Source organism: Siniperca chuatsi, linkage group LG21, assembly GCF_020085105.1.
Source record: "Siniperca chuatsi isolate FFG_IHB_CAS linkage group LG21, ASM2008510v1, whole genome shotgun sequence".
Classification (NCBI taxonomy): Eukaryota; Metazoa; Chordata; class Actinopteri; order Centrarchiformes; family Sinipercidae; genus Siniperca; species Siniperca chuatsi.
The window spans coordinates 775799-803017 of NC_058062.1; the positions used below are offsets into that span (position 1 = coordinate 775799).

Consider the following 27219-nt stretch of genomic DNA (forward strand, 5'->3'; position numbering starts at 1 on the left):
GTGTGTGTGTGTTCTGTGTGTGTGTTACTGTGTGTGTGTTCAGTGTGTGTGTTACTGTGTGTGTGTGTGTGTGTGTGTGTGTGTGTGTGTGTGTGTGTGTGTGTGTGTGTGTGTGCGTTCAGTGTGTGTGTGTGTGTGTTCTCTGTGTGTGTGTGTGTGTGTGTTCAGTGTGTGTGTTCTCTCTGTGTGTGTGTTACTGTGTGTGTGTGTGTTCAGTGTGTGTGTGTGTTCTGTGTGTGTGTGTTACTGTGTGTGTGTGTGTGTGTATGTTCAGTGTGTGTGTGCGTGTGTGTGTGCGTGTGTGTGTGCGTGTGTGTTCAGTGTGTGCGTGTGTGTGTGTGTGTTCAGTGTGTGTGTATGTTCAGTGCGTGTGTGTGTGCGTGTGTGTTCAGTGTGTGCGTGTGTGTGTGTGTTCAGTGTGTGTGTATGTTCAGTGTGTGCGTGTGTGTGTGTGTGTGTGTGTGTATGTTCAGTGTGTGCGTGTGTGTGTGTGTGTGTGTATGTTCAGTGTGTGTGTGTGTGTGTGTGTGTGTGTGTATGTTCAGTGTGTGCGTGTGTGTGTGTGTGTGTGTGTGTGTATGTTCAGTGTGTGTGTGTGTGTGTGTGTGTGTGTGTGTGTATGTTCAGTGCGTGTGTGTGCGTGTGTGTGTGCGTGTGTGTTCAGTGTGTGTGCGTGTGTGTGTGTGTTCAGTGTGTGTGTATGTTCAGTGTGTGCGTGTGTGTGTGTGTGTGTGTGTGTATGTGTTGTGTGTGTGTGTGTGTGTGTGTGTGTGTATGTTCAGTGTGTGTGTGCGTGTGTGTGTGTGTGTGTGTGCGTGTGTGTTCAGTGTGTGTGTGTGTGTGTGTGTGTGTGTGTGTATGTTCAGTGTGTGCGTGTGTGTGTGTGTGTGTGTGTGTGTGTTCAGTGTGTGTGTGTGTGTGTGTGTGTGTGTGTGTCAGAAGCGGAGGGAAAACGCTCTGTACGACAGGTTGGTGAACACGTCGATGTGGTCGCTGCTGCCTCCTGCCGTCAGCACCTGCACAAACACAAAACACACCTTTATTGGAAACTCAGGCGACATCCCAGAATATCTGTACTGTTCAGGAACTGAACCAGGACTCTGGGCTCCGGTCCTGCTCTTCAGATGCGGCTTCACTAATCCAGACTAACGTGCTGTAATCAGGCTACAATAATCCTGTTTATTCTCATCCAGATAATCCGGGTGTTTGAACCTGGCTCGGGTTCTCCTGAGTAACACTGCGCTCTTATTTTGAAATACAGGCTAAATGAGAGTAGAAACGTATGATTGGCTGAGTGCCGATCATGTGATTGCAGGTACAGGCGTGTCGGGAACCTTCCCAGCATGCACCCTGTGATCTCTGTTCAACACCATATTACCGGCTGTGGAGATGAAACTTCTGCAGTTTATCAAGTTTCTGTTTTTAAACGTACAAACTTATTGTTGTATTTCCGATCATAATAACTTCATTATGAAAGTTAATCAATAACCTGCCCGTTATCCATCTAAGAGAGCGGCCGTTTGTGTCTGAGGAGACGTCTTCTGATCCAGCTGCCAATAAGCTGCAGGTTTGGGCTGAAGGACTTGTTGCTACGACAACAGGTCCAGATGAATTCTAAACCAGCTAAAACCGGCAGCTTGTGACGGAAAATATCTGGTTCTTTGATTAAAGAGTCAACTACGACTCCCAGGGTGCATTTCGCTGACGAACGGCCTCCTCCTGATCTCATCGCGCGTCGTCAGGCCGAACGCCGCGAGAGGCAAAGCTAATGCTAATGCTAGCGTAGCAGAGAAGAGGATGCGATGCGTTCAGGGTCTCACCCGGTGCTCGGTGCTGTTGGTGTTGAGCTGCAGCGTGTTGAGGCTCTGCGGTGAACAGGGGATCTGAGCTTTGACTTCTCCACCCAGCAGACAGTGAGACACAAACGGACCTTCACCTACAGCCAGGATCTGAGGAAGAGGAGGAGGAGGAGGAGGTTAACATGTCATTTACACACAGTAACACACGCTAACAGTGTGACACGGCGACCTCACCATGTCCTGGTGGAAGGCGGCTTGTCTCTGGCAGCCTGTCAGAGGGAAGATGGAGGTCGGAGACAGAGAGCGGAGATGCCACAGAGACAGAGACGGACCTCCGCCACACAGCTGGAGGACGCAACAGTTAAGTTTAATAAACATACAAATAAGGCCAAAGAGATATTCAGCGTGTCGGTGCTTCCTCACCATCCAGTCGGAGTCCGTGGTCAGACAGCTGATCCATTTACCGTACTGAGGCCGCGCACAGCTCTGAAACGCACCAGACTCTGTTCACTTTTCTGCCGTTTTAACGATGAAACGTGACGAGCTGACAGCAAACGCCGACTACAGGTGAAGCAGCGCTGCAGCTTCATCACTTCCATCATGACAACGTTCGTGTGATCTTTGATTATTGGTTATTTATCACATGTACGGGATGTTTTTCCCACAAACTGAAAAGAAATGTGTGAAGACAGTAAAGGACCTCGTGTTCTCACCTCGTACTTGTGGACCTCGATGCAGTGGACGGACTGACCCGTCCTGCTGTCTGATGGACAGGACGTCAGTATTATTATTAAAGAAACTGGTGTTTGTTCTTTTCTGATAGACGTGCGACCGACACGGCCGCCATCACTCACCCCACATCCTGACTGCTCCGTCCTCCCCGCCCGACAGGATCTCCGCCTCCCTCTCTCTCACGCTCACGCAGTGGACGTAGTCCGAGTGACCCTGAAGGACCGACTGAAAACAAGACACCGTCACACAGAGCTCGGCTGCAGCTCCAGACACAAAGCAGACGCCGCGGGCGTCTCTGCGCCGCCGCTGACTGAGAAACCTGACGGACCTTGAAGACCCCGTGCTCCAGGTCCAGGACGTGGATGTTGTTGTCTCCTCCGCCGACCACGAGACTGTTATCCTGAAACACAGAGAGGAAACGCAGCTGACCCGGCAGGTGAAGGTATCAGACGTCAACGCGTCACCAACCGTCGAGAACTGAAAGATTCGACTACGCCCTCTTCGTCCGCCCAGCGCGTTCACCTCCACCTGCTCAGATCCTGAACCGGCCTCTCTCTGAGGCCGAGCCACGCAGAACATGTAGAGAAGCCCCGCCTCTCGCATCATCATCTTATAACCTCGGCTTCGGGTGAAACGGTTAGAGGGCTGTAAGAATAACGCCTCAGCTCTCTAACCGTCTCGTCTCCGTCGCGGCTTCTGGTCTCAGAAGTTTGTCTTAATAATATTTAACAACTTTCTCTTCTTTCGGGTCATAAAAACACGGAGTCTTCCTAAAGCTGCTTCAGGGTCGGTTTAAGGTGGACCTGAGAGGTTCAGTGCATCGTGTGTCCGGACTCACTCTGGGGTTGGTGGCCATGGCGTTGATCTCTGGGATCTCCAGACTGGATCTGAGGACAGAGACAGAAACCTCAGTGACTCGGCAGACGACAAGCGAGCAGAAAAGACAGCGTGGGCGTCGTCTCTCACTTGTAGTTGGGTCTTTTTGTCCACAGAGGTTTGACAGTCTGCGGAAACAACAAGTCAGATATCAGTTCAGAGTGACGCTGAAAGCCCGGCCCTGACGGACGCCCGTCAGGACGGCCGGAGGCGGTTACCACAGTAACGGCGTTATGAGCCCACTTCCTGAATTTAAAGCGACAGTCACCTTCTTGATGAGCTCGGCCCAGCTCCAGCAGCTGACCTCGCCGTTCCCGGCGCTCAGCAGGTGACAGTCGGTGGACAGCAGAGAGAAGACGGGACCCTCGTGAGCTGACGGAGACAAGAAGACACCCGAGGACCAATCACATCCTTTCTTCGGTCAATCCAGCGATTCTCTGCTTTGCATCGTAACGGTAAACTACAGATTTAATGTAAACTGCCATCATTAACGCACCTGAATTAGTAACGACAGCAGCACTTTTCTTTTAAAACTGGCCGAACTATAGAAACATTTGTTATAAAACCGAACTAAGATGTGGAACGAAGGGAAATGAAAACTAAACCCAGAAAAGGCTCCGAGACGCTGACTCGTCACATTTAAACAACTGTCTTCGCTCACCTGTGAACGTGAGAACCGGTTTCTGACTCAGTCCGGTCGCTTCTGGGCTCAGAGCTGCAGACAGGCTGCAACAGATCCACAGTCGTTATTAACAACAGCCGCCGCTAACACACCTGACGACAGCAGGCGCTGGAATCTCAGCTGTTTCTGTCCCACCTGAAGACGGCGATCTCCCCGTAGTTGTTCCCAGCTGCCAGAAACCGACCGCAGGGAGAGAAACTCTGAGAGAAAACCGACATGTGGAGGAGCTGCAGGACACAAAGGAGAGTTCAGTCAGCTGTTCGCTCCAGCACAGGTTATCTACCGGTTACCTGGCAGGACAAGACAGTCCGTTACGCGGTCAAGTACACAGGTACACAGGGTGTAGGCCACAGGCCACTAACATCAGTGTGATCAGAAATACTCTATTGATCCCTGAGGGGAAGCTCCCACGGTCCCGTGTCACGACGACATCAGATTGTGTGTGAAACAGGAACTTAAAGAACATTTTCTCTGTTTATGAAATGTGAACAAACGTTTGGAAGCGGAGGGAACGGAAACACTGAAATGATGTTTGGAAAACTGAACGATAATAATGTTTATTGCGTTTATTTCATTCGTGGTTGACTCTTTAACAGCTCACGCGACTGTCAGTCCAAAATCTAGTTACAGTTTGTGAAACGTCTTACACCTGTGGCTAATATTTCGGTATGATAATCCTTTCTGAGGGGCGGCTTGGTGTCAGTTTAACGGGTGCATGCTGGGCTTTCCTTCCAGCCCAGGTGTAGGTCTCTCTGACGTAGACTCAGGTGACTTGAGCTTTTTTTTTTAAAATCGCACTGACACACATTTGTCTCCATTTTGGTTGATTTGTGACTATAGCGGCCTGGTAACTTCTTCCACCACAACCCGAATGACCCCGGAGATTCTCTTTAACACGACAGTATATTTCAACTTGTTCTCCTAAGTGAGCTTTTTTTACTAATAAGCAAGAAAACGCAAATTTAGCAGAATTCTTAACGGAGTTTGGCCTAAAGCGCTCACTCTTCCTACGAAAGCGAACACAGACAGCAAAGAGATATTAATTAACGTTAAAATCATTAAGTATTCACTTATTGTACGTTATCTCTTACACCATCAGAGAAATGTATCGCATGCTAACGGAAGTAGCCACATTTCCGACAACAACGCAACACAAAGCGCCAATCCAGCCAGAAGCTGAGAGCAGATTTAGCAACATGTCAGAGTCTTTAACTCAGCTGAATAAAGATGATAAAGTTGATAAAGTTGATAAAGATGATAAAGTTGACCTCTACGGGACCCATCCTGCGACACCGGCGCCTCCGAAACCGCCTCAACCGGAGCACAAAGGCGGGGATTAAAGAAGTAAAGTCACGCACGGAGCGAAGAGGGAAACACTTAATGCTTCTTCTTCTTTGGTGAGTACAGGCGAGGGAATATGACGTCGTTACTGACGCAAGGGGTTCTGGGACACGTAGTTCGCGACCCAGTGGGGTTTTTGATTTAGTTTGACAGGGCAGAGTATAATTCATAAATATGAGAAATAAATAAGATAAGATACAACAAATAAAAAGATAAAAATGAAAAATATTTTTTAAATATTTTTAAAATATCTTATTAATATCCGCGATCTGTTTCGAGTTCGTCTTGATTTACGGAGGATGAAATGTGTCCGAATGTGTAAAGAAAAACAGGAGGAACGTGTGATTTTTGGACAAATGTGAAAGACAAATAAATAGAGGTATCAAAAAATACATTATTATTTTTTATATAACATACAAAATAAAAAGTCAATAAAATAAATTCATAAAAATAAAAACAAAAAGGTTTTTTATGTCAAATTTACAAATTTTTTAAAGGAATAAAAATCAGTTTGTATGTATATGAACGTTGTTTTGTTTTTATATTGTATAAATATATTATATAATAATGTGTATTGTAAATTCTGTGCTTTGTGCTCTTTAATATTGTTGTAAGTTGCGTTCTCGTTAATTCACAAAGTTACCAAAGAGCGAGCCGCTTCCCGTCGCGTCGGGAACTCATTTTAAGAATATTTCCTGATTTGTCTCAAAAGGCTGAAACGTAATTTTTATTTTTAAATCTTTTGTACACGAGACAATCGGCCGCGCACTCAGGATGAACGAGGAGCTAAAATTAAAAACACCACGAAACGACTGACGAGCGTCACTGCACTTAGTGATGTCATGACGTCACACACACACACACACGCACACGCGTTTTAGCGCTGCTGAATATTTGTGCAGACTCACCGTTACTGCTTCGCGTCAGCTCACGTCTCGACGGCCAGCAGATCAACATGCTCACTGATGTTTTTATTTCCGCTGCAGGAAACAGCGAGCGGCTCTTTAACGTTTTTAAAAGCATTTAAACGTGTAAATATTATATTTTACAGAAAATAATATGTTATACAGTGTATATTTTATGTGCTTAAATTGTAGTTTATTTAATTTAATGCATTAAACCTTTTCCGAAGCTGATTCCGTCCACAGGGCAGACATCTTTAAGCTGTTTTAAAGGTTGAAAGGTCCGGCGGCGCTTTGATTAAAGGACCCAACTTACTTCATTTCAGCTGCAGGTAAAGTCCTGTAGGCGGTGTTCACCTGGTAGGACTCGGTCCTCACAGCAGACTGAGCACCCACATCTGAAAACTCCTTTACCTGATGAAACAATGCGGGGGGGCCTGGGGGGCCCAACAGCAGAGGCCCGGTGGGCCGGGGGGGGCCCGGGGGGCCCCCAACAGCAGAGGCCCGGTGCCGGTAAACAGAGGAGCGTCTGTGGGAAACACTGCAGAGATCGATTACTGAATAAAACAGCACCAGACTCATTGATCTTGATCGTGAGCTGCGGACTCGGTTCTGTCCCGGGACGCCGCACGAGCCTCTCTGCAGGCAGGCGCGAGCTGATAAAATGACCTCGAAGTGTCATTTGTCCCGTGATCCGCCGCAGCCCGGCTCGGCCCGGCTCGGCTCGGCCCGGCGAGTCCCGACAGGCCGAGCAGCACCGAGTCTGCCTGTTTGTCTCAAACCTGCAACAACATGGACACAAATGACACAAATGAGGTCTGAGAGACACAAAGTGAGACCCGCGCGCCCCCCCGGGGAGCCCTCACCTGGCGCCGCCTCCGCCGCATGCCGCGCCGCGCCGCGCCGCACGCTTCTGCTGCGGGAGAAATGTCATTCTGCGCATGATGACGCGTCAAAGAGTGCGCTCCGGCGCCGCGCGGCTAGCAGCGGCAGCGGCAGGAAGTATGTTGTCGAAGCGGCGGTAGGGGAAAAGAGCCAAGAACCCAAAGTCGGTGGTTGAACAGCGGGAGGAACAAATAACCATGCCGAACCCGTGAAACCTGCACATTTTGCATCTCCACGCCGTGCATCGTTCACCTCGCGGGCGCAGAGGCCGATTGAGGGGTAAGTGTGGAGCGAAAAACGGCTCAAAAACGCGGTTTTCCATCAATGGGGGCCGCGGTGTGTTCGTCGAGATCTTTGTGTAGCTCCGGGCTAGCCTCGGGTTGCTACGGCTAGCCGATGCTAACCTCTGCGAGCTCAAGCAGCCTCGACAGCCCTCACTCCGGGGCAGCCTCGGTGTGAAAACGCATCTTAGCGCTGTAGTAATGCGTGCGCGTTTGTGTTTGGGTTGTTTGTTGTTTTTGTTTACCGTTTTGTTGTTTCGGACTTCCGTTTTTACCCCCTTTCTCTCATCGCGGGGGGCTGCTAACTAGCCAGGCGCCGATGCTAACGTTAGCTCGGCCGTGTACCTGCCTGCCTTTTTCACCTCGTATCCAACAAAATGGCATTTTTTTTATTAAAGATTAAATTAATCGGGGTTACTCGTACTGTGTTGTGCATCTCGTTTTCAGCAGCTGAAGTTAGCCCCCGGCCGTTAGTGGCAGCCGGCGCGCTAGCAGCTTGTGTTTGCGGGGCTAAACAGCGATGCTAGCCCGTTAGCATGGGGGAAAATGGCTCGCTGCTAGAAAGCCATTTTCCGATGGAAATGGGGTCTCGGTGAAAGTGGGCTGATGGCTGAAGGTGTTGTCCCTGCTCTGTTGGTGGCATCATGTCGGAGATACTCCGCTAACACTACACTGTTTTCTACGGTGAGCCCCCCCCCCCCACACACCCCCAGTGTTCTCCCCCTCCTCCCTCCCTCCCCAGCCGGCCGGGCTCGGGTGTCGCTCCCCCGGTTAAACTGGGAGTCGGCCGAAGGAAATGTCGGCCGCGTCTCGGCGGTGGAAGCTCCGCTTTTGTCCCGATACATTCGCGCTGAGGCTGAACCCGACCGGGAGCCGGCGGGCCAAGGTCAGGGAGCCCCGCCGCCGCGGCTGCAGTGATTACAGGGCATGTTGGTTTAGTTTACGGAGGTTAATGCAGAGTTTAAACTCTGGATCCGGGATCTTTGTGCACGGAGGGGCCGTGTCTGTCGGCCGCTTTGACCGACTTTGATGCATGAAGTGCGGGTTGTGTCACCGGGCGCGTGCCGGAGCCCGGGCTCGGTTTGTTTACATTATCAGAGCAAGAAAAAAAAAAAAAAAAAAAAAAACAGTTGCAAGGAAAAAGTGCGAGGATTTGATTGGCTGCTGTTGATTCAGATCTGCTTGTGAATGAGATGCTTCATTTGTAAAAGCTGAACCACATTATTATACAGCAGCAACATGACGCAGATACAAGAACCAGGAAGTTATAAACATATATATATATATATATATATATATATATATATATATATATATATATATATATATATATATATATTTGTGCAATATTCTGTGTACTACTCCCGTGCAATATTAGTTTTCCCATGTTAGTTTTTCTTATTTATTGCTATTGATACTATATACCTCCATTACTCTCGACAGTACATGCACCTCCGCTTATTACTTATTACTATTTAGTTACATTGTATTTTATACTGTACTTCATCATCAACCAGTAAACCCACTTGGTACTCGACACTTAGTTTATCTTATACTTATACCGACATGATACTTTATTTATTTTCTGACCTGTATTATAGTGTTTTATAGTGTATCATATTGTTTGCTAGTGCTTTCTCCTGTGTGCACTGACGTAAAGACGAGCTGCTGTAACAAAGAGTTTCCCTTCAGGATCAATAAAGTATTTCTGATTCTGAGATATATATATATATATATATATATATATATATATATATATATATATATATACAATACAGTAAAGAACCTCAGTGTGCATGAAGGTAAGACAATAATGTGCAGTTCCAGATCAAAGCAACACTGCACAGAAAGTGTATTTAATATATATTTGCTTATATGTATGCATTATTATAAATCAAGCATGTAATACTGAAATGTCACAAGGGCCGTAACTAATAATAGTTCTCATTGTCAGTTAATGTGCCAGTTGTTTCCTCAGATGATTAAACGCCTGTTAGGCGGCGTCTTCGGGTGTCTGACCCCGAATCCTCACTTCCCGGTCTGAAGGCGACAGAAACCTGCAGACGTTCGTCGTTTTACAGGATGAACTTTAAAAAACACTTATAATTATTAGATTTGCTCAGTGTAAATATCAGTGCGGTTCGTTTTAATATTTTGTTTGCTGTTTACCTGTAAAACTATACAAATTTTAATCAGCCACTATTTTAATATTCAGTCTTTTTAATTTATCACAGATGACATTAACCAGTTCATGTTTCTCCAGAGTCTCAGATTTTCCCTGTTTTATATCTCAGTAAACGGAATATTTTTAATAAGTTTTGATCTGTTGGTCGGGCGAAACAAGACGTTTGAAGGCGTCACTGCTCTGTCCATAGAATAAACCGTTAATGGGAATCGACGGATTAATTGATATTGAAAAAAATCAAACACATTTAAAGGTGTGCAACATTCAGGAGCAGCTGTCGGCAGAAATGGAATATAATATTTATAAGAATGTTTTCATTAGTCAATAATGTGTTTTCGTTACCGTAGAATCAGCCTTTATATCTGCAGAGGGAGCGGGTCCGCTTCCACGGAGGCCGCCATGTTGCGCCGCCACCGTAGTTTCTCCTCCACGCTTGGAAGGGGAGGGCGAGGCGAGCGGCGTTCAAACGGCTGCAGACTGCGATGTCACCGCTAGAGGCCGCTAAATCCTCCTTTAATATCTTTGGAAAGTGTTTCATCTTCACTGGAATTGAAACAGAGTGTGAGTTTGAACCGAGCTGTTTTGAACGCTGCCTTTACGTTCTTCAGAGCGACTCTGTTTGCGTTTCTTTGCATCGAACGTCTGGCCGAGCTCCGCGCCTCCTCCCCGTTCACGCCGACCGCCTCTCCGCTGCGTCTGTTCGCCGGCTGACTGACTGCTGCAGCCGATTTAACTGAGTCGTGTTGAAATAATTATCCTGCATATTAATTTAGCTCATAGCGCCGCCACTAATTGTGGGAAGTTTATTGAGCAGAAATATACAGAAGTGTAAAAAGGAGACATTGTGGTTTTAGCAGCACTTGGTTGGAACTATTTGCTGACCATACCTGTTGATAACAAATCAATAAAGTTTAAATGGGATTTCATTAATTAATTATGGTATTTTTAAAGGGGGTTCTGCAAAGTTTAAGTAGTTAAAACATTTACAGCGTGAAGGCCGACATCCGTCAGTGATGGCTTTAATGTTATTTTGTCATTTCTACTTAAAACCCAACAGCACAGTAAACTTTCACACGTTAGAATCCATTAATTATTTATTAATTAAGCCTAAATTTGGAGTTCGACCCCGTAACTTTTACCAAGTAACAGAGCCATTCATGAATTTGAACCTTACTTGAGTAATAAAGGTCAATAAAGGTCATTTCAACTGGTAAATTAGTTTGACATGAGAAGATCTTAATATATGCACAAAAAACCCTCTAAAGACCTCATATCTCTCTTCCAGGCTTTGTGCTAAGCTAGGTAGATAGCAGTAGTCCTTGGGAAAGTTCTTGGGGTCTTTTAGGAGGTTCCAGGAGTCCTGGAGGAGGTTCCATGTGTTGGCCTTGAGTGTGTTCCAGGTTACTTAAGAAGGTTCCAGGAGTCCTGGAGGAGGTTTCGTGGGTTCTTGAGGAGATGAACGGATATCTATCTTTTCTAATGTCCGCACGTGGGCCAGTTTGGGTCTCTGGGTCCTGGTCTTGAATGAGGTGGTCTGATCGCAGGTGTAAGGGCAGCTGTGCTGTGTGTGTGTGTGTGTGTGTTCAATCACTTTACTGTATTGATTATTTATGAGTGTTTATCAGCTGGTAGATATAAATATATCGTCCCTCTCGTAAAGCGCAAATAATCTGTTCCACGTCTGCAAATCCACCGCGAGGGTTTGTGTGACGTTCACTGTGTGTGTGTGTGTGTGTGTGTGTGTGTGCATATCTGCAGCTAACGTTTGTTTTTATTATCGATTCATCTGCAGATTATTTTTTCACTTCATCTTTTTGTCTATGAAATGTGAGAAGAGCGCGGCCGTTATAATTTCCCACCGGTGACGTCTCAGTGTTTTATCTGGCCGGCACTTCGAAACCCACAGGTCAGTTAGACGAATAAAAGCGTCGGGTTCGTCTAATCGACCGATCGTCTGAGCTCTGGTCTCCGTCACAGCGTTTGTTCTGCTGGACGCAGATCTGGGCCGCTGTTCTTCCAGAACCACGTTTGAAGATCTTCATCAAACGTGATTATTGGTCATTTATCGTCACGGGATGTTTTTTAAAACTCTCAAACATTAATATCGGCCTCAGTCGTGTTCGGGCTCCGTGTTTGACCGAATACGTCGACAGTGTTTCTCTGAGGAGCTGCAGCATGAAAACAGGATGCTCGGTCTGTGCTCGCAGGTCGCAGGTAATATATGAACCGTGCTGTTCAGAGTTAGATGCTGCTAATACATACACACTGTAGCTGCTGCTTCCTCCTGAAGCAGTGAACAGAAGCTGCTGCTGGTCAACTTTTAAAATGTTTTGTTCTTACTGTATTTATGATTTTTGGGTCTGAACTGGATTTGGTTTATACGTATTATAAAAAAGTAACAGATTAAATGTTGGATCAGCGGATACTGGTGGAGGCATGTCAAACTCAGACTACAGCGTTTAAGTACGAGCTGTTTTTATTTTGAGATTTGCGTCAGTATTATTATTAATAATTTAGATTTACCGTACCTGCTCTGATTATCCTACCTGTCAGGGTGTGTTCGTGCTCCTCCCCCCAACATGTTCTTCTCCTGCCAATCAAATCCTCCTCCACACCTTTATTTTTACTGCCCCAATGTTTTTACATAAGATCTGAATCCATGTACAAAACCTATAAGACCCCCCTTTGTCCTGGACCGACCTCTGTACTAGATAAAGAGATGAATAAAACCTAAAAACAAACAACAACAACAAAATACGTGCGTGTGTTTACTGAATGTTGCTCAGATGGATCTACGTGTTGGACAAATATGAAACTCCTAAATGAGGCAGACATGTTCGTTAATAAATAATATGTTGACTAGGTCAAGTTTTACTTTCACAGCACCTCTGTAGATCAGAGCGCTTCACATGAAGTCCTGCCAGAGCAAGTTAACATCAGACAGAATAAAATAACAAAGGAGTTTTGAGTTAAGTCCACTTTATGTCTGTTACAGCTCCTTAATGTTAACTAGAATTTAAAAACGAGAATATACCTCATAGAAACTCCTGTCCACTACCACAAGTTCTTTATCTTTTATTTCTTTCAAATTCTCATTTTTATTTAGTTCTGTAACTATTGATTATTTTTATTTTCAATTAATCTGCTGATTGTTTCTGTGATTAAGTGCTTTGTCATTAAGCCTATATGTGCCTCAACAAGGTGAAAAATGTCCATCGCAGTTGCCGTAGTTTTTACTGGGTAAATAGTTTTTTAGCAATTATAAGATTATAAAGAAACTTGACTCGTGGAGCAACAAAACAAGTCCGGTCAGTTTATTTCTATGTGACCAGTTCAGGACTCGGGTGTGAGAGCAGGTGTAACGGGTGTGAGAGCAGGTGTAACGGGTGTGAGAGCAGGTGTAACGGGTGTGAGAGCAGGTGTAACGGGTGTGAGAGCAGGGGTGACGGGTGTGAGAGCAGGGGTGACGGGTGTGAGAGCAGGTGTAACGGGTGTGAGAGCAGGGGTGACGGGTGTGAGAGCAGGTGTAACGGGTGTGAGAGCAGGTGTAACGGGTGTGAGAGCAGGTGTACGGGTGTGAGCAGGGGTGTACGGGTGTGAGAGCAGGTGTGACGGGTGTGAGAGCAGGGGTGACGGGTGTGAGAGCAGGGGTGACGGGTGTGAGAGCAGGGGTGACGGGTGTGAGAGCAGGTGTGACGGGTGTGAGAGCAGGTGTGACGGGTGTGAGAGCAGGTGTGACGGGTGTGAGAGCAGGTGTGACGGGTGTGAGAGCAGGGGTGACGGGTGTGAGAGCAGGTGTGACGGGTGTGAGAGCAGGTGTGACGGGTGTGAGAGCAGGGGTGACGGGTGTGAGAGCAGGTGTAACGGGTGTGAGAGCAGGTGTAACGGGTGTGAGAGCAGGTGTAACGGGTGACGGGTGCGAGAGCAGGGGTGACAGGTGTGAGAGCGCAGGTGTAACGGGTGCGAGAGCAGGGGTGACGGGTGCGAGAGCAGGTGTAACGGGTGTGAGAGCAGGTGTAACGGGTGACGGGTGCGAGAGCAGGGGTGACAGGTGTGAGAGCGCAGGTGTAACGGGTGTGAGAGCGCAGGTGTAACGGGTGCGAGAGCAGGGGTGACGGGTGCGAGAGCAGGGGTGACGGGTGCGAGAGCAGGGGTGACGGGTGTGAGAGCGCAGGTGTAACGGGTGTGAGAGCAGGGGTAACGGGTGTGAGAGCAGGTGTAACAGGTGTGAGAGCAGGTGTAACGGGTGTGAGAGCGCAGGTGTAACGGGTGTGAGAGCAGGGGTAACGGGTGTGAGAGCAGGTGTAACAGGTGTGAGAGAGCAGGTTTGTGTTTGTGCAGATTAACATGGCTGCCTGCTGTAATCTGCTATAGATTACAGATTAGCCTGTTAAAACTGTCAGACAGCGACTCGCTTTGATCACCTCTGCTGCTTAAGCAGCTATTGATCTGATTACTGACTGGTTAGAGTGTGTGTGTGTGTGTGTGTGTGTGTGTGTGTGTGTGTGTGTGTGTTGTTAGCTCATGCTGTGCTCCAACAGAAGTCATTTTGTGTATATTGAGTTTTTTTACTCTTCTGCTTCCTCATTGTTTGATGCCCCACAGACCCCTCTGTTTTATGTGTACAATAATAATAATTAATAATTAATCTAAAATTATAATAATCGTTTATTGGTATAATAATAATACTAATAATAATACTACTACTACTACTAATATTAATAATTAATCTAAAGTTATAATAATTGTGTATAACAATAATACTACTACTACTAATAATAATTTATTAATATGAAATTATAATAATCATTAATTGGTATAATAATAATAATAATAATAATTAATAAATATGATTATAATTGTTTATTGGAATTCCAATAATTGGAATATTAATACATAACCAATGTATTAATATAATAAATAATAATAATAATAATATAATAATAATAATAATACCAATGTATTGATATAATACTAATACTACTACTACTAATAATAATATTAATAATTAATAATTATTTATTATATATTATAATTGTTTATTGGAATAATAATATCAATGTATTAATATAATAATAATACCAATGTATTGAAATAATAATAATTATTATTATTATATTATTATTATTAACAATAACAGCTGTCAACCAGTTTTTCCTATAAAATATTTCCTTCTGACCTTATTAAAACAGAATATTAGGAATATTAACCCTTTACTTTGACACAAACTGGACTTGGACATTTGATGAAGGTGACAAAATACAGAAATGACCATAAAGCAAAGGAAATATTTCATGTTGTGTTATATGTGCTGTGTATGAATAAACACATGTTGTTTGTCAGAACGTCACAGAAATAATGTACAGTGTGTTATCCGACATGGTGGTTTTACTCTGTTACACCGTGAACATTTGTTAAAAATCCTAATGGTGTACAGATAGTTTGGGAGGAGCAGAGCTGCGTAACCAGTCCTGCTAACACCAACCACAGACACTCAGCAGATGGAAGTCCAGCGTATTTAACCGGCTTTTACAGCCGGAGATCCCAAACACAAGTAACGCATCATCTTCTGAAATATGTCATCGGTTCAAAATCTGACAAGCCTCATCAAATTAGAAAAAGTCATGAAACATAAAGGTGATCAAACAGTGTTTTTTTTTAAGCTCTTAAAGATGGCCGCGGTCGGACCACAGACGCAGCATGTAAACGTGTTTCCCTATTAGACCTGAATGCAGTCGAGCAGAGGACGTTGTAGTTTGGATGGAGGGTGAAGTCTCTGGTGAGTCTGCGGCGTCCTCCGTCGGAGCGCCACGTGATGTCAGGAACAAACAGTAGTGTGTCAACATTAAACCAGCAGCAGCCTCAGTGCATCGCTCATTCAAACCCCCTTTTTCCTCTATTGCTCACCGGGGCTGGATATGGTTTTCAGCTCTACTGTGAAGGTGATTCATTAATTTCAGTGCTGACACCAAAACAAAGCTGTTTTTCCAACTCGCCTTTGAGAAACAAAACATTTATTTTAATTTAACAAGAACTTTGTCTAATTGAAATACAGTGTGAAACTGGCAGAACTTAGATTTGATGAAGATCAAAGACTAAATAAACCAGACCAGAGCAGCATATCAAACCTCGGTGCATTCTGGGTACCGACCAAATCAAAAACTAAAAGCTGAAGCCAAATGTCTGGTAGTGTTGTCGACTTTTTGCTGTTTTAGGTTGTATTATGACTGCAACTAAAGATTATTTTCATTAATCACTCTATTTATTATTTTCTTGATAAATCAATTGTTTTGTTGACAACATTTCAGTTTTCCTTCTTTTATCCCAATAACAGTCCAAAAGCCAAAGATATTCACTTTATTATCATAAATGCCAAAATAAAGATGCAAATCCTCTCATTGGAGAAGCTGCAACAAGAGAATATTTGGCATATAAGTGACTGAAACGATTAATCGATTAATTGACTAATCATTTCCGGCCTATCAACAGTGATCATTTTATGGGCTTTTAGTGCCAGTATTCTGCGCATGAAGCTTTTACTTTTATCTGACAAAATTAAATTAGATTATTCAAAGGGTGAGTCTATACATGAGATTTATTATTTAAGGTTATTTATTTAAACCTTCACTTTCTCCCAAAAGTTGTGTTATTTGGGAATGCCCCAAAAAAAATGTACTCAGTCAGCTGTTGGACCGCACCCTCTCCAACGAAGTGCATTATATTTCTAAACATAAATTGAGATTACCTGTAGAATTAAAAAAAATATCCTCCTTATCTGTCGTCTACAAGTCTTCGTACTGCTGCTACTGCTTTCTGCTACCAATTGATTTTCCTGTAACTACCTTACTGTGGATATTAGTACTGGTGTGAGACACAGCTGCTGTTTGTAGTTGACCGTTGATGGAGGGAGGGAGGGAGGGAGGGTAGCGGCTCTGGAGGTTTGTTGATCCTGTGCTGGTTTTACTGAAGACCGTGGAGGATTCACAGTGAGTCCTGTCCTCTTTACACTATCAACAAAGGTGTGTCCTGCAGGCAGCGGTCAGGTGTGAACGGTGCAGAGAGTGAAGCTATGGCCAGTTGTATCATTTAAGATAATGAAGAACATCACCTCGGTCTCGGGGAAATTGTGATGGCACTGACTGAACGATTCATCGTGAAAATAATCCTCAGATTAATAAATATCTCAATAATCATTAATTGCAGCCCTAATTGAAATTACTATGTTTCATTTCCTTTTTGTGGCGAAAACATTTAACTGCAATTTGAAATGGAGCCCGACTGATATCAGTATTAGAGAATTAAAACATTTGATAACAATATTTTGAGCAATACTCTTACTTAACATAAAGACAAATGTTTTTCAGATAAGGATAAATTGAATTTGTCTTATATTAAATAATCGGGACACCATTCACATATTGATATGAGATCTTATTATGGCTATACTTAATGATTGTTTCCATGTATTCCTTTGTTTTAGACTACGTCTACAAATTGCTTGTTTAGTCCAGACAACAGTCAAAACCCCAAAGATGCTGAATTCAAACAATATAAAAGACAGAAAATCTTCACATTTTAGAAGCTAGAATTGGAGAATGATTAAGTTATCAAGCAAAATTCCTAGTCAGTTATCAAAATTGCTGTTGAATAATCTTTCGTACTTGATATTTTGAGAATTATAGGATGTGTTCTGGTAAAAATACTCAAAAACCATCTCGTACTCAGTCAGATGAATATGAGTTTAACTCCTCCATGTGATTTATTTACTTCAGAGTTCGAATGCATTATTTGAATTTGTGAAGTTGGCTTGTTTAAGCTAAACAGGGTGTTGAATTTGCTCTTTAAGTAACCCTCTTGTTTATTCTTATTGTCTCCACAGTGATACCTCATTGGCTGGTGTGACCCCCGCAGGCCCGCCACCTCCCAGGGTGGGCCCCCTTTGGCTGGACCTGCACTGACGGCTCTTGGGGACTTAATGGCCGCCACCACCATCTCCAGCTGAAGAGCTAAGCTCTGCTGTTTCCTCCTCCACCTCCTTAACGTCACTGTTCATTGCTGTGTTGTGAACCGTGATTCCCTCCAACCGATTTGCTTTAGAGTACTATGGCAATGCATGATATGAGTCGTGCCAAGGGTTTCCCCTGTAAAGAGTGTGATATGGTTTGCCCGAGTACTCCAAGTCTTCTAGAGCATATGAAAGCACATTATCAGCAAGAAGAGACCGGACGTTTTGAGTGTGAACAGTGTGGCCGAATTTACAAGCACGCAGCTAGCTTAGCTAATCATAAAAAATCTCACGAAGTGGGTTCATTCCAGTGTCCTGTTTGTACGCGGACCCTGCCCAACGCAGTAGCTTTGAAGAACCACTTGCGTATCCATACATTATCCCCCAGTAGTGCACACACAGAAGAAGAAAGCGAAGAAGTACCTGAAGAAGCAGGCCACGACGAGAGGGACTACGGCCTCGCCCAAGACCTCTCGGACGGGTTTGGGCGCTCTCATTTGAATAATAGTGGTATGGGACATAGTGTCCTACAAAGCCACGAGACAGACGACCACGGAAAAAAAGGCTCCCCTGAATCCGACGACGCTTGGGACAGACCATTCAAGTGTGATCAGTGTGACAGAACCTACCGGCACCACGGTAGCCTGGTGAACCACAAGAAGTGTCACCAGCAAGGAACTTTTAAGTGCTCTGTGTGTTTTAAACAATTTAGCAACCTGGCTGCCCTAAACAGTCACGAGAGAACTCACTCGAAGTTCAAGACCCCCGGGGCATCCATGGTGAGCAGCAGCAGTAGCAGCAGCAGCCTCCATGACTCGGAGCGCAGCAGTGGCACCCAGTCGTCCCAGGGCGACGACACGGCTTCCTGTTTCTGCCACCTGTGCCAGGTAGCGCTGCCGAATAAAACAGACTTCCAGGAGCACATCCTGCTGCACAACACGGCCTCACCCTCCCTCGGACTGCCACGCAGTTTCCCAGGTATCATGCCTCACAATCTGAGTGCGGTTCGATCCCCAGCGTACACCCCCGCCCTGGGGGACCCTCTGCCTCTGCCACCCCTGCCCAGTGACAAAAGAGGTCCCTATGATCCCATAATGGGTCCTCCAGTCAACAATCCCATCTACACATGTGCGTACTGTGGCGCAGGACACCCAGATCTGGAGACCTTGAAAGTCCACTATCTGACTCATGATCCCCACCCTGCCTCCCATGGCCAGGACAGCTCCATCCTCAACTCCGACACACTAAGCTCTGGATCACAGGGCTCGGTGTCTTCTCCCTCCGGTGGCCGTGTGCCCCAGGCCAATTCTCCAGATGATGGAGAGCGGCGCTTTAAGTGTGGGGAGTGCGGCAAAAGCTACCGGCATGCAGGAAGCCTGGTCAACCACAAACGCTGCCATCAGACAGGCCACTACCAGTGCACCATCTGCTGTAAGCAGTACCCTCACTTGGCAGCGCTACACAGCCACCTACGAAGCCACAAGGGGCGTCACTCAAACCAGCCTATTGGTAACGACAGCAATGACTGGCTATCTCCAGAGCCGCTAACTCTGGACTCCCAGCAGAGCTACGTCCAGGAAGGTAGTGGTGCCACCACTCCAATCTCACTGCCAGGAAATCTTGGTGATGCTGCCCACTTTGTACCAGATGGTGGCCACAGCAGTGGGTTGGACTCTCTTGAGTTCCACGATCGCTTTGATGGCAGCTCACTTTCCCAGAGTAACTCTGCTCACCGTCAGGCTGACAGACATGTGTGTGCCGACTGCGGTGAGATGTATGGAGATGTATCTGGCATCAAGTCGCACATGTGTCCCCGCCGTGGCCAGCAGCAGCAGCCGCAACAGCAGCAGAGCACTATGTCCAATGGTTTTATGGGGAACATGAACTACCACAGCTCCAGTGGAACCTCCCTGCCTGCTGGAAGCTCCAGCAGCCTGAAAGAAGGCAGCAGCCAACGGCAATACTCACAGAGTGGAGGCAAGAGAATGGGGAGCAATGACAAAGATGACGAGGATGATGGAGAAGTGTATCAGTGCTCGGTGTGCGGCAACCACTACGCCAGCCTCAGAGCCCTCAGGAGCCACCTGCGTAGCCATGCCAATAACCCAACAGGGGGAGGACCTTCCAACCTGGAGCAGGAGTGGAGGATGATCTGCTCCACCTGTGGCCAGAGCTTCTCCAGGAAGCAGGACCTCCTGAATCACCAGTTAGTCCATGGCCCCCAAAGGCCGGACAGCCAGCAACAGGGTATTGGAGGCAGCTCAGCTAATGGCAATGACAAGATGGATGGACGCAACCACATTTGTGTTGACTGTGGCATGTTTTTTGCTGACCGCCACCACCTGATCACCCACCTGTGCCCTGGTAAAAATCGGGCCAGCTCACTGAGCAAGCAGGGCCTGAACGGAGCCAAAGGGATGTCTGGAGGAGATGGCGTTGGTGGTGGGGTTGCAGGAGGAAGCCGTGATGTTGGTGGTGATGGACGTAGGCCTATGGTTGACCAAAGTGACAAGCCCCACAAGTGTGACCAATGTGGACGAGGATACAGACACCCCTGCTCACTCCTTAACCACAAGAAGTCCCATAAGACGGGTGTTTTCCGCTGCTTGGTGTGCCAGAAACGTTACTACAATCTGCTGGCTCTCAAGAATCACCAAAGGACCCACTTTGATCTAAAGAGGTATGTCCCTGATTCTGGCCATTTTTATTTTATATTGTATTTGAGCAGATGTTGTAGAGAGTTAAAAAATAATCGTTCATTTTACACGCATTTAAGAAAATTGGAAACTGTCAAAGTTTGGCATTGGGGTAAAAATGTTGCACCCCGTTTTTAAACTGGACAAAAAACCTGCTAACACTCGCTAACATCTGGCTTTTGTCTTCAGTGTAAAATAGTACAATCGGCAATCCACTTTCAAATGACTGCAGGCACAGGTATTTATCGTCTCCGATCGGCAGTGATGTAAACGTGGACACAGTAATTTTCACCCCTTTTCCGGCGCGACTCTTTCATCTTTTTCTATCTGCGGATATCTATAAACATCTCATCTATATGTTTCTGTAGTATTAGCATGCTAGGCAAACTCTGTCAGCTGTGACTTTATATCCGCGCCGTGACATCTTTCAGAGCACACAAACACTGTAAACACACCTGTCGCCTGCCCAGCACGGAGCTGTTAACCAGCGGCAATAAACACTGAGCATTTGCCATTGTGGACACTGTTACAAAACACAGCTGCTGTATCACTTTGCACTTAGCTCAGCTGGTAAAGTTTATATTTAAAGATTAAATTTTAGACATGCATGTTTCGGTTCTATCTATGTTGAGTGAACTTTGTCTAGATTTCATCCCAATCAAGGTTCCGAATTCCTAATTGTTGATTTGTGATTTTTGAGCCCGATGTGGAGGCTCACAAGCTTTAGTATTATTTTTTGTAAAATGTTTGCCAGGGAAGACATTCTGATTTTTAACTTCACTGAGTGAATTTGTTGCCAAACATGTTGCACTTTAGTTGATCCTAATAACACTGTACCAGGACTGCCAGCCTTAATAGGAATTTGACTGCTGGGCCATAATGCCTAAAATAATAGCCTCCTCAAAGGGCCATGTTTAATACCACCGCTGCCTTGAGATTGGTTGAAGTTTATTTATTTCATGTATTTACAGAGATTCTATTGTTTTCTTCATCTCTGCCCATTTCTGCTACAGGCACAAGTGTGAAGAATGCGGCAAGGCTTTCAAGATCCAAAAGCAGCTGATCAACCACCTCCGTCTCCACGAGGAGCACCGGGCCAAAGGTCTTGTTCGAACTGGCCCCAACGGTTCGCGCTTTCAGCAGCCTGGTCCATCTCAAATGCAGACTATGAGAGGGGAGTCATCAAAGAGCCAGGTAATGGGCGTGAAATACAGCCATCAAGGGTTCAAAAAGCCCTACTCTTCAGCCGGAACTTCCAGGCCCCAGAAGTTTGACCCAGCTGAAACTGGACGGCGGCCTTTTTCCTGTGAAGAATGTGGAAAGACATACCGTCATGCAGGCAGCCTGGCCAATCACAAGAACCTTCACAAAATTGGGGAGTACCACTGCAATGTTTGCAACTCTACATACCCCAACAGGCTGGCAATGAAAAACCACCTACGTCTCCACTTCGCCCAGAAGAAGCACAACTGCCAAGAGTGTGGCAAAGGCTTTCGCACCCAGAGGCAGCTAGCTACCCACACTACAGCTGGCCTGTGCAAAGGCCCGCAGGGCCCCGGGGCCCAGATGGATTTTGAGTGTGATGGCTGCTGTGAAGGCTTTGCTACGGCTGATGAGCTTGCAGCCCACGACTGCCCAGCCCAGCACCTCCCTTCGTCCTCCTCCACCAACAGCTCCACCAACATCAGCATGGAGAGAAGCTCTGTGGACCTGGACTCTGATGAGAGACCCTACGCCTGTGACCTGTGCAGCTGCGCCTACAAACATGCAAGCTCCTTGCTGAACCACAAGCACACCCACAAAACGGGAAACTTCCGGTGCAACTTCTGCGACAAGCCCTACACCAACTACATGGCGCTACGCAACCACATGCGCATCCACACGCAGCGGAAGAAGCACATCTGCCACACGTGTGGGAAAGCCTTCCGGCTGGCCAGGTTCCTCCGCAACCACCAGAAGGTCCATGAGGAGGGTGCTACCCCCTTCGGATGCCCCACCTGTGGGAAGAGTTTCCAGGGGAGATCTGGTCTGGCCAGACACCGCTGCGGGGACAACCAGGTAGGCATGGAAGTCAGGAGGAAGGCCACTGCACCCACGGGAGAGGGCGAAGAGTGTCGGTACACGTGAGTTCTCGTCAGTTGTTTGTGATTCTTCGAAGTTGAAAAAAAAATAGTGAAGATAAATTTAGGTCTCTACGTGTCTATTACAGGTATATGATCTCCAATCCGGCTTCCTTGGGACCATACGCGTGCCGGAATTCGGATTTTTCTGAAGTTTGGACAAATTGAATTAGTGGAGACCAGATAAGTCAACCCTGTTTGCTTTCAGTTAGCATATGTCACACTTTAACTAACTTTAGTTTTTTTAGGCTACCTACAATCAAACATTTCATGTTTAGATGTATTGTTTTCATGCTTTATTTTCTCAGCAAACTTTGACACAGATTTGATTTAAGTAGTATTTTGTGTGTAGCATATTAGCAAAATTTAAAGTATTGATGTGTGTTCCTTGCTCTTGTTATGATTTTGATTGTAGTCTTTGATTTGTTTGTGTTTGTTTTCTTAAGGTAGTATCATGATACTGGCCAGTTATTAGACTAGAACATGCAGTTATGTGATGAGGCTCTTGCATTTTGATGTCTTGGCAAACTGAAATCACAGGGAAGATTAGGAAGTATTTGGAGCTAGCTGCACTGCACATGTCTAGAGGTTATTATTCTTAACAGTTTAAGGATTCTTTACTACAGCACAGTAGCTGCAAGCAACTACAGTCTGGCATGGTAGGGGTTCTTTGGGCATGTTTGATGGATTTTTCATCATTACATTCAGAATTTAATAATCACCCAAAAGAAGGCTGTGACAGAAGGTCTTTGAAATTGTTTTCAGATGTGAAAGAAGCTGTTTGAAGCTTGTGTCCATTTGTGCAGTGCAGGGAGCGGCAGATACCTCCCAGATCCCTACATGAATCCCAGTTGTTTGTCCATAGTTTCTCCCATGTCCCTCCCTCCCCCACCCAGCAGTCCTCTCCCCTATGACCTGTCTAGAAATCCTAACTTTAAATGGTACACCACTTTGTAGTAGTCTTCTTTAAAAGCTTTAAGCCGGATTTCAGATCATATACCTGTATGTGCAACATCTTAGTTGATGAGTAGTTAGTTAAAATATTTCAACAATTATAAAGAGAAAGTGGTAACCAGTAACTGAGATTAATTTGGCTAGAACAATGAAAACAACCAACCATCTTCCGTTACTAATCTCCCTTTTTCTTTTCTTCTGTCCCTATTCCCATGCCCCTTGTTCCTCCCCCTTGTTTTTCTTTGTTTGTCTCTGCACAGATGTGATCAATGCGGCCGCTCCTACCGCCATGCCAGCTCCCTCCTTAACCACAAGAACACCCACACTGTCGGCATCTACCACTGCGCCGTGTGCCTCAAGACCTACTCCAACCTGCTTGCCCTGAAGAACCACCGCCGTATCCACTCCGAGACACGGCGCCACCGTTGCCACGACTGTGGCAAGGCCTTCCGTGTTTCCTCCCAGCTCTACAACCACCGACGCGTCCACCAGAAGCAGCGGGAGCTGACCTGCCGGTCCTGCCAACGAACCTTTCCTACGCATGCCAGCTTCAGGCTCCACATGGAGATCACCCATGGCCAGGCACCGCAGCCCCGCCAGCCCAGACCCCAGCAGCCCCGACCGGGGGGCTCCCAGGAGCTGGGCTGGGGGTCAGGCCTAGACCTCACCTTGATGCAAGAGCAAGGACTCGACCCCAGCAGCATGACCAAAGCCCGCAGCCGTGGGGGCAACAGTGAGGTCATCAAGTCCCATGTCTGCGACCAGTGTGGGCGGTCTTACCGCCACGCCAGCTCCCTGCTCAACCACAAGAACAGCCACAAGACCGGGACCTACTTCTGCAACTCCTGCCAGAAGGAGTTCCCCAACCTGATGTCCCTCAAGAACCACCGACGGATCCACACCGAGCCCAAACGCTACCAGTGCCCCGACTGTGGCAAGTCGTTCCGGGTGTCCACCCAACTCATCTGCCACCGCCGCATCCACACCAAGGAGAAGCCGTTCTCCTGCCAGCAGTGTGACAAGCGCTTCTCCTCCAAGTCCAACCTGAGGCACCACATGAAGGTGCACTGGAGCAACTCGACGGCGCCCCCTCCCATGGCCATGGGTGCGCCCAACTTCCTGGGTATGCCCGGCGGCCCCTTCATATAAGCTAAGGGATGAGGGAGGGGGGTTGGGCGAGACATGGGGGGTGCGGTTTCACATGCCAAGGTTTCTGGAGGTGCCAAAATGTAGCTCTTCCTCCTGCTCACCCTCCCTCTTCCTCATTTTCCATGTATGACTGTAGTGTGTGAAGGACAGGGCGCTTAGACTCAGTCCAGGTCCTGCATGACAGAACACAACACACAAAGCAGGAGGGAGAAAACAAAATGGACGCCACACACACACACACACACACCGACTGAAAATGAAGGACGTGCACACACACACACTCCATCGCTCACACACCTCCAACGTCTTTCCTAATCTTTCCTGAGCTGAGGCTTCCTTCACGGACGATCCCACAAGGCCCTGGTTGTAGACCTGTCCGACTGTCCCACACAGACTGACTGACAGGCAGACGGGCAGGCAGACATGGACTGTAGACAGACATGCTGCAGTTTTTTTATAAACTGCATGGACTTCACTACACCTGCCTTACTCCCTACTGCATGTTGCCCTGTAAAGTTGAGGTTTTTGAACCTTTCTAGCTCTGGACCGTTGATGCCCCACACAGCTGCAGTGACTGAGCTGTAACTGTTTATTAAAGACAAAGCCCAGCTCGTAAAGACTGATGAGTCCTGTGGTAGTGACTTGATTGACAGACTGAGTGTCGGGGCAGAGCTGCTGTGAGAGTCCAGATGAAGGCGTGAGGAAGTCTGATGCTTGTTTTTGAGTAATGAGCCATCTTGTCCATTTCAATCCCAGGAGCCGATTGGTTCTGTGTTGCAGTTGGTTTCCCTGTTTCTCCCCCCAACCCCAGTTCTGATGATGTTTATAGGGAGTTTTGTCTTGATGAAATGTTCTCGTGGCCTTTGTCACAATGTTTTTAAACCATATTCTGACCAAGTCAGTCTAAACAAAGTTCAAACTGATTTTATTTCAATGTGACCAACATGTAGGTGCAGTGGACGTGCTGGTAAAGACAGAGAGAGGTTTGGTTTGTTTTTCCTTTTTTGTGTCTAAATGGTTTGACGGGAGACAGCAATGACTTCTGGGAGTTTTTGGACTGAAGAAGGGACACTGAGGGTCTGGTTTAAGTGTGTGTGTGTGTGTGTGTGTGTGTGTGTGTGTGTGTGTGTGTGTGTGTGTGTCTTGCAGCCCCAAGATGAGCTTTATATTCTCGTAGCTTCCCAAACAGACCGCTTCACCTTGTTCACACGTACAGATTCAACAGTAGCGGTAGTGTCTTGTCTCTTATTAGCCTGTAATTTACATACTCAGATTCGGTTGTTGTCCTGACATTGCCTTTATAGCAAGATGAAGAAGTTCATCTCCCGAGCAACGTGTTTCGACTAAATCGTCGTCTGTAGTAGAGAATTGGGAAGCCGTTCACCACGACATCCAGCTTTTCCTCCATATTGTTAAAAGCTCCTGTACGTAGTGGAGTAATAAACTCTTTTACAAACAATCCCAATGCGAGGCCCCCCTTTCTAGCTTCTGCCAGAGACTTACCACATGGTCTTCATCAGCAGACGAAAAAAGCTAGTAAGTGGATGTTGAGTTACTGTTTGAAAGGTCAAAAATGAACTTTTAATGCTGAACTTTGAAGTCAGCACGTATAAGAAGTTCTGAAAGCGGATGAAAATGTTACTGCTGCGAACCTCACACTACAACTGAGCAAACTGTCCAGCAATGAAGACTCTTTAATATGGTTGAAAGCTCCAGAAAAAAGCTAGTAAGTGGACCTTAAGTAGGGATAGTTTTGTAAAACATGTTTTAAAATGATTCTTTATCCTGTCACGTCTCCAGTGTTGAAGTCCGTGTTTGTGAGCGGAGGGTTAGTGTTTATTTTAATTTATAAAGTAGCTGTTGTCACGATGTTAATGCACTACAGGTTTACTCCTCGAGCGATGCGTTTCCTCGGATCGTGTGTCTTCAGGTCCAGGTAGCTCGTTAGATCGTAGAGAGTCGGGCAGCCGTGAACGATCAAACTTCTTTTATGTAGTAAAGCTTTTCCTGGTGCTTTTAACTGTATCAAAGAGTCTTCATCGACAGATGGAAAGATGGTAAGTGGACCTTGAGTTTGGATTATTTTGTCAAACTACTATTTCTAAGGTCAGGATATGAGCTTTGATGCTTAAGTCTTCGCTTTTCTTTCACAAGATGATCAAAATGAACGCTGTCGCCGCGTTAAAGGACGATACGGGATTTTTTTGACGCTGATGCAAATATTGTTTGAGAGTATAAAAATATCCAGTAACAGTATATCAGCCAGTGTTTCTGTATTTTAACAACAAAAACAAAACATTTACAGATCTCTTAAAGTTGTTGTTAAGAATAGTGACAGACATGCAGTGAGCGGGAAATAAATATAACTGATATCGGCCGGCGTATCAGTGGATATTAATAATATTTTCTGTATATTTGCATAACGTCAGAACCAGCTCGTTTTTCGAGGTCCAGTTCGCACCGACGGTCTTTGAATCTGTGTGTGTGAACGAGTGGTGAATCTCTCTTTGACATGACATTTGTAGATTTCCCATCCGGCCCTGATCTCTGTCTCAAAGGTTTTACTGTACAACCGGCTGAATGTGGCTGTAGGATGACAAAAGGAGGAAGAA

The 27219-nt window shown here is 46.1% G+C and overlaps 2 protein-coding genes across 4 annotated transcripts in view; one reads left to right on the forward strand and one right to left on the reverse strand.

Annotated features, from left to right (window-relative positions):
* Window positions 1-865: 865 nt before the first annotated feature.
* Window positions 866-5486, reverse strand: thoc6 (THO complex 6). Its single transcript, XM_044181520.1, has 13 exons — window positions 5358-5486; window positions 4225-4316; window positions 4069-4133; window positions 3676-3779; window positions 3498-3535; window positions 3370-3418; window positions 2860-2931; window positions 2654-2756; window positions 2513-2562; window positions 2223-2285; window positions 2034-2144; window positions 1821-1949; window positions 866-1016 (listed from the first exon to the last, which is right to left on the reverse strand). Exons 1-13 carry the CDS (start codon window positions 5370-5372, stop codon window positions 936-938), a joined length of 972 nt encoding a protein of 323 aa, XP_044037455.1. The 5' UTR covers window positions 5373-5486; the 3' UTR covers window positions 866-935.
* si:dkey-89b17.4 (zinc finger protein 646) overlaps window positions 5377-27219 on the forward strand; it is a 33655-nt gene continuing 11812 nt past the window's right edge. The window contains exons 1-4 of one of the 3 annotated variants that reach the window (XM_044181485.1): window positions 5377-5486; window positions 17563-20368; window positions 21398-22507; window positions 23719-24581. In XM_044181485.1, the coding sequence (XP_044037420.1) occupies window positions 17787-20368; window positions 21398-22507; window positions 23719-24581 (4555 nt within the window). In that variant the 5' untranslated portion in view covers window positions 5377-5486; window positions 17563-17786. Of the gene's footprint in view, window positions 5487-7334; window positions 7497-17562; window positions 20369-21397; window positions 22508-23718; window positions 24582-27219 lie in introns of those variants that run through there. The other 2 variants (XM_044181484.1, XM_044181486.1) reach the window with 2 other exon arrangements.

Excerpts from the sequence above, each read along its gene's own strand:
- thoc6 (XM_044181520.1), bottom strand. Across the intron at positions 3,419-3,497 it reads ACAAAAAGACCCAACTACAA|ATCCAGTCTGGAGATCCCAG; the intron begins GTGAGAGACGAC and ends CTCTGTCCTCAG. Across the intron at positions 2,757-2,859 it reads TGGAGCACGGGGTCTTCAAG|TCGGTCCTTCAGGGTCACTC; the intron begins GTCCGTCAGGTT and ends TCTTGTTTTCAG.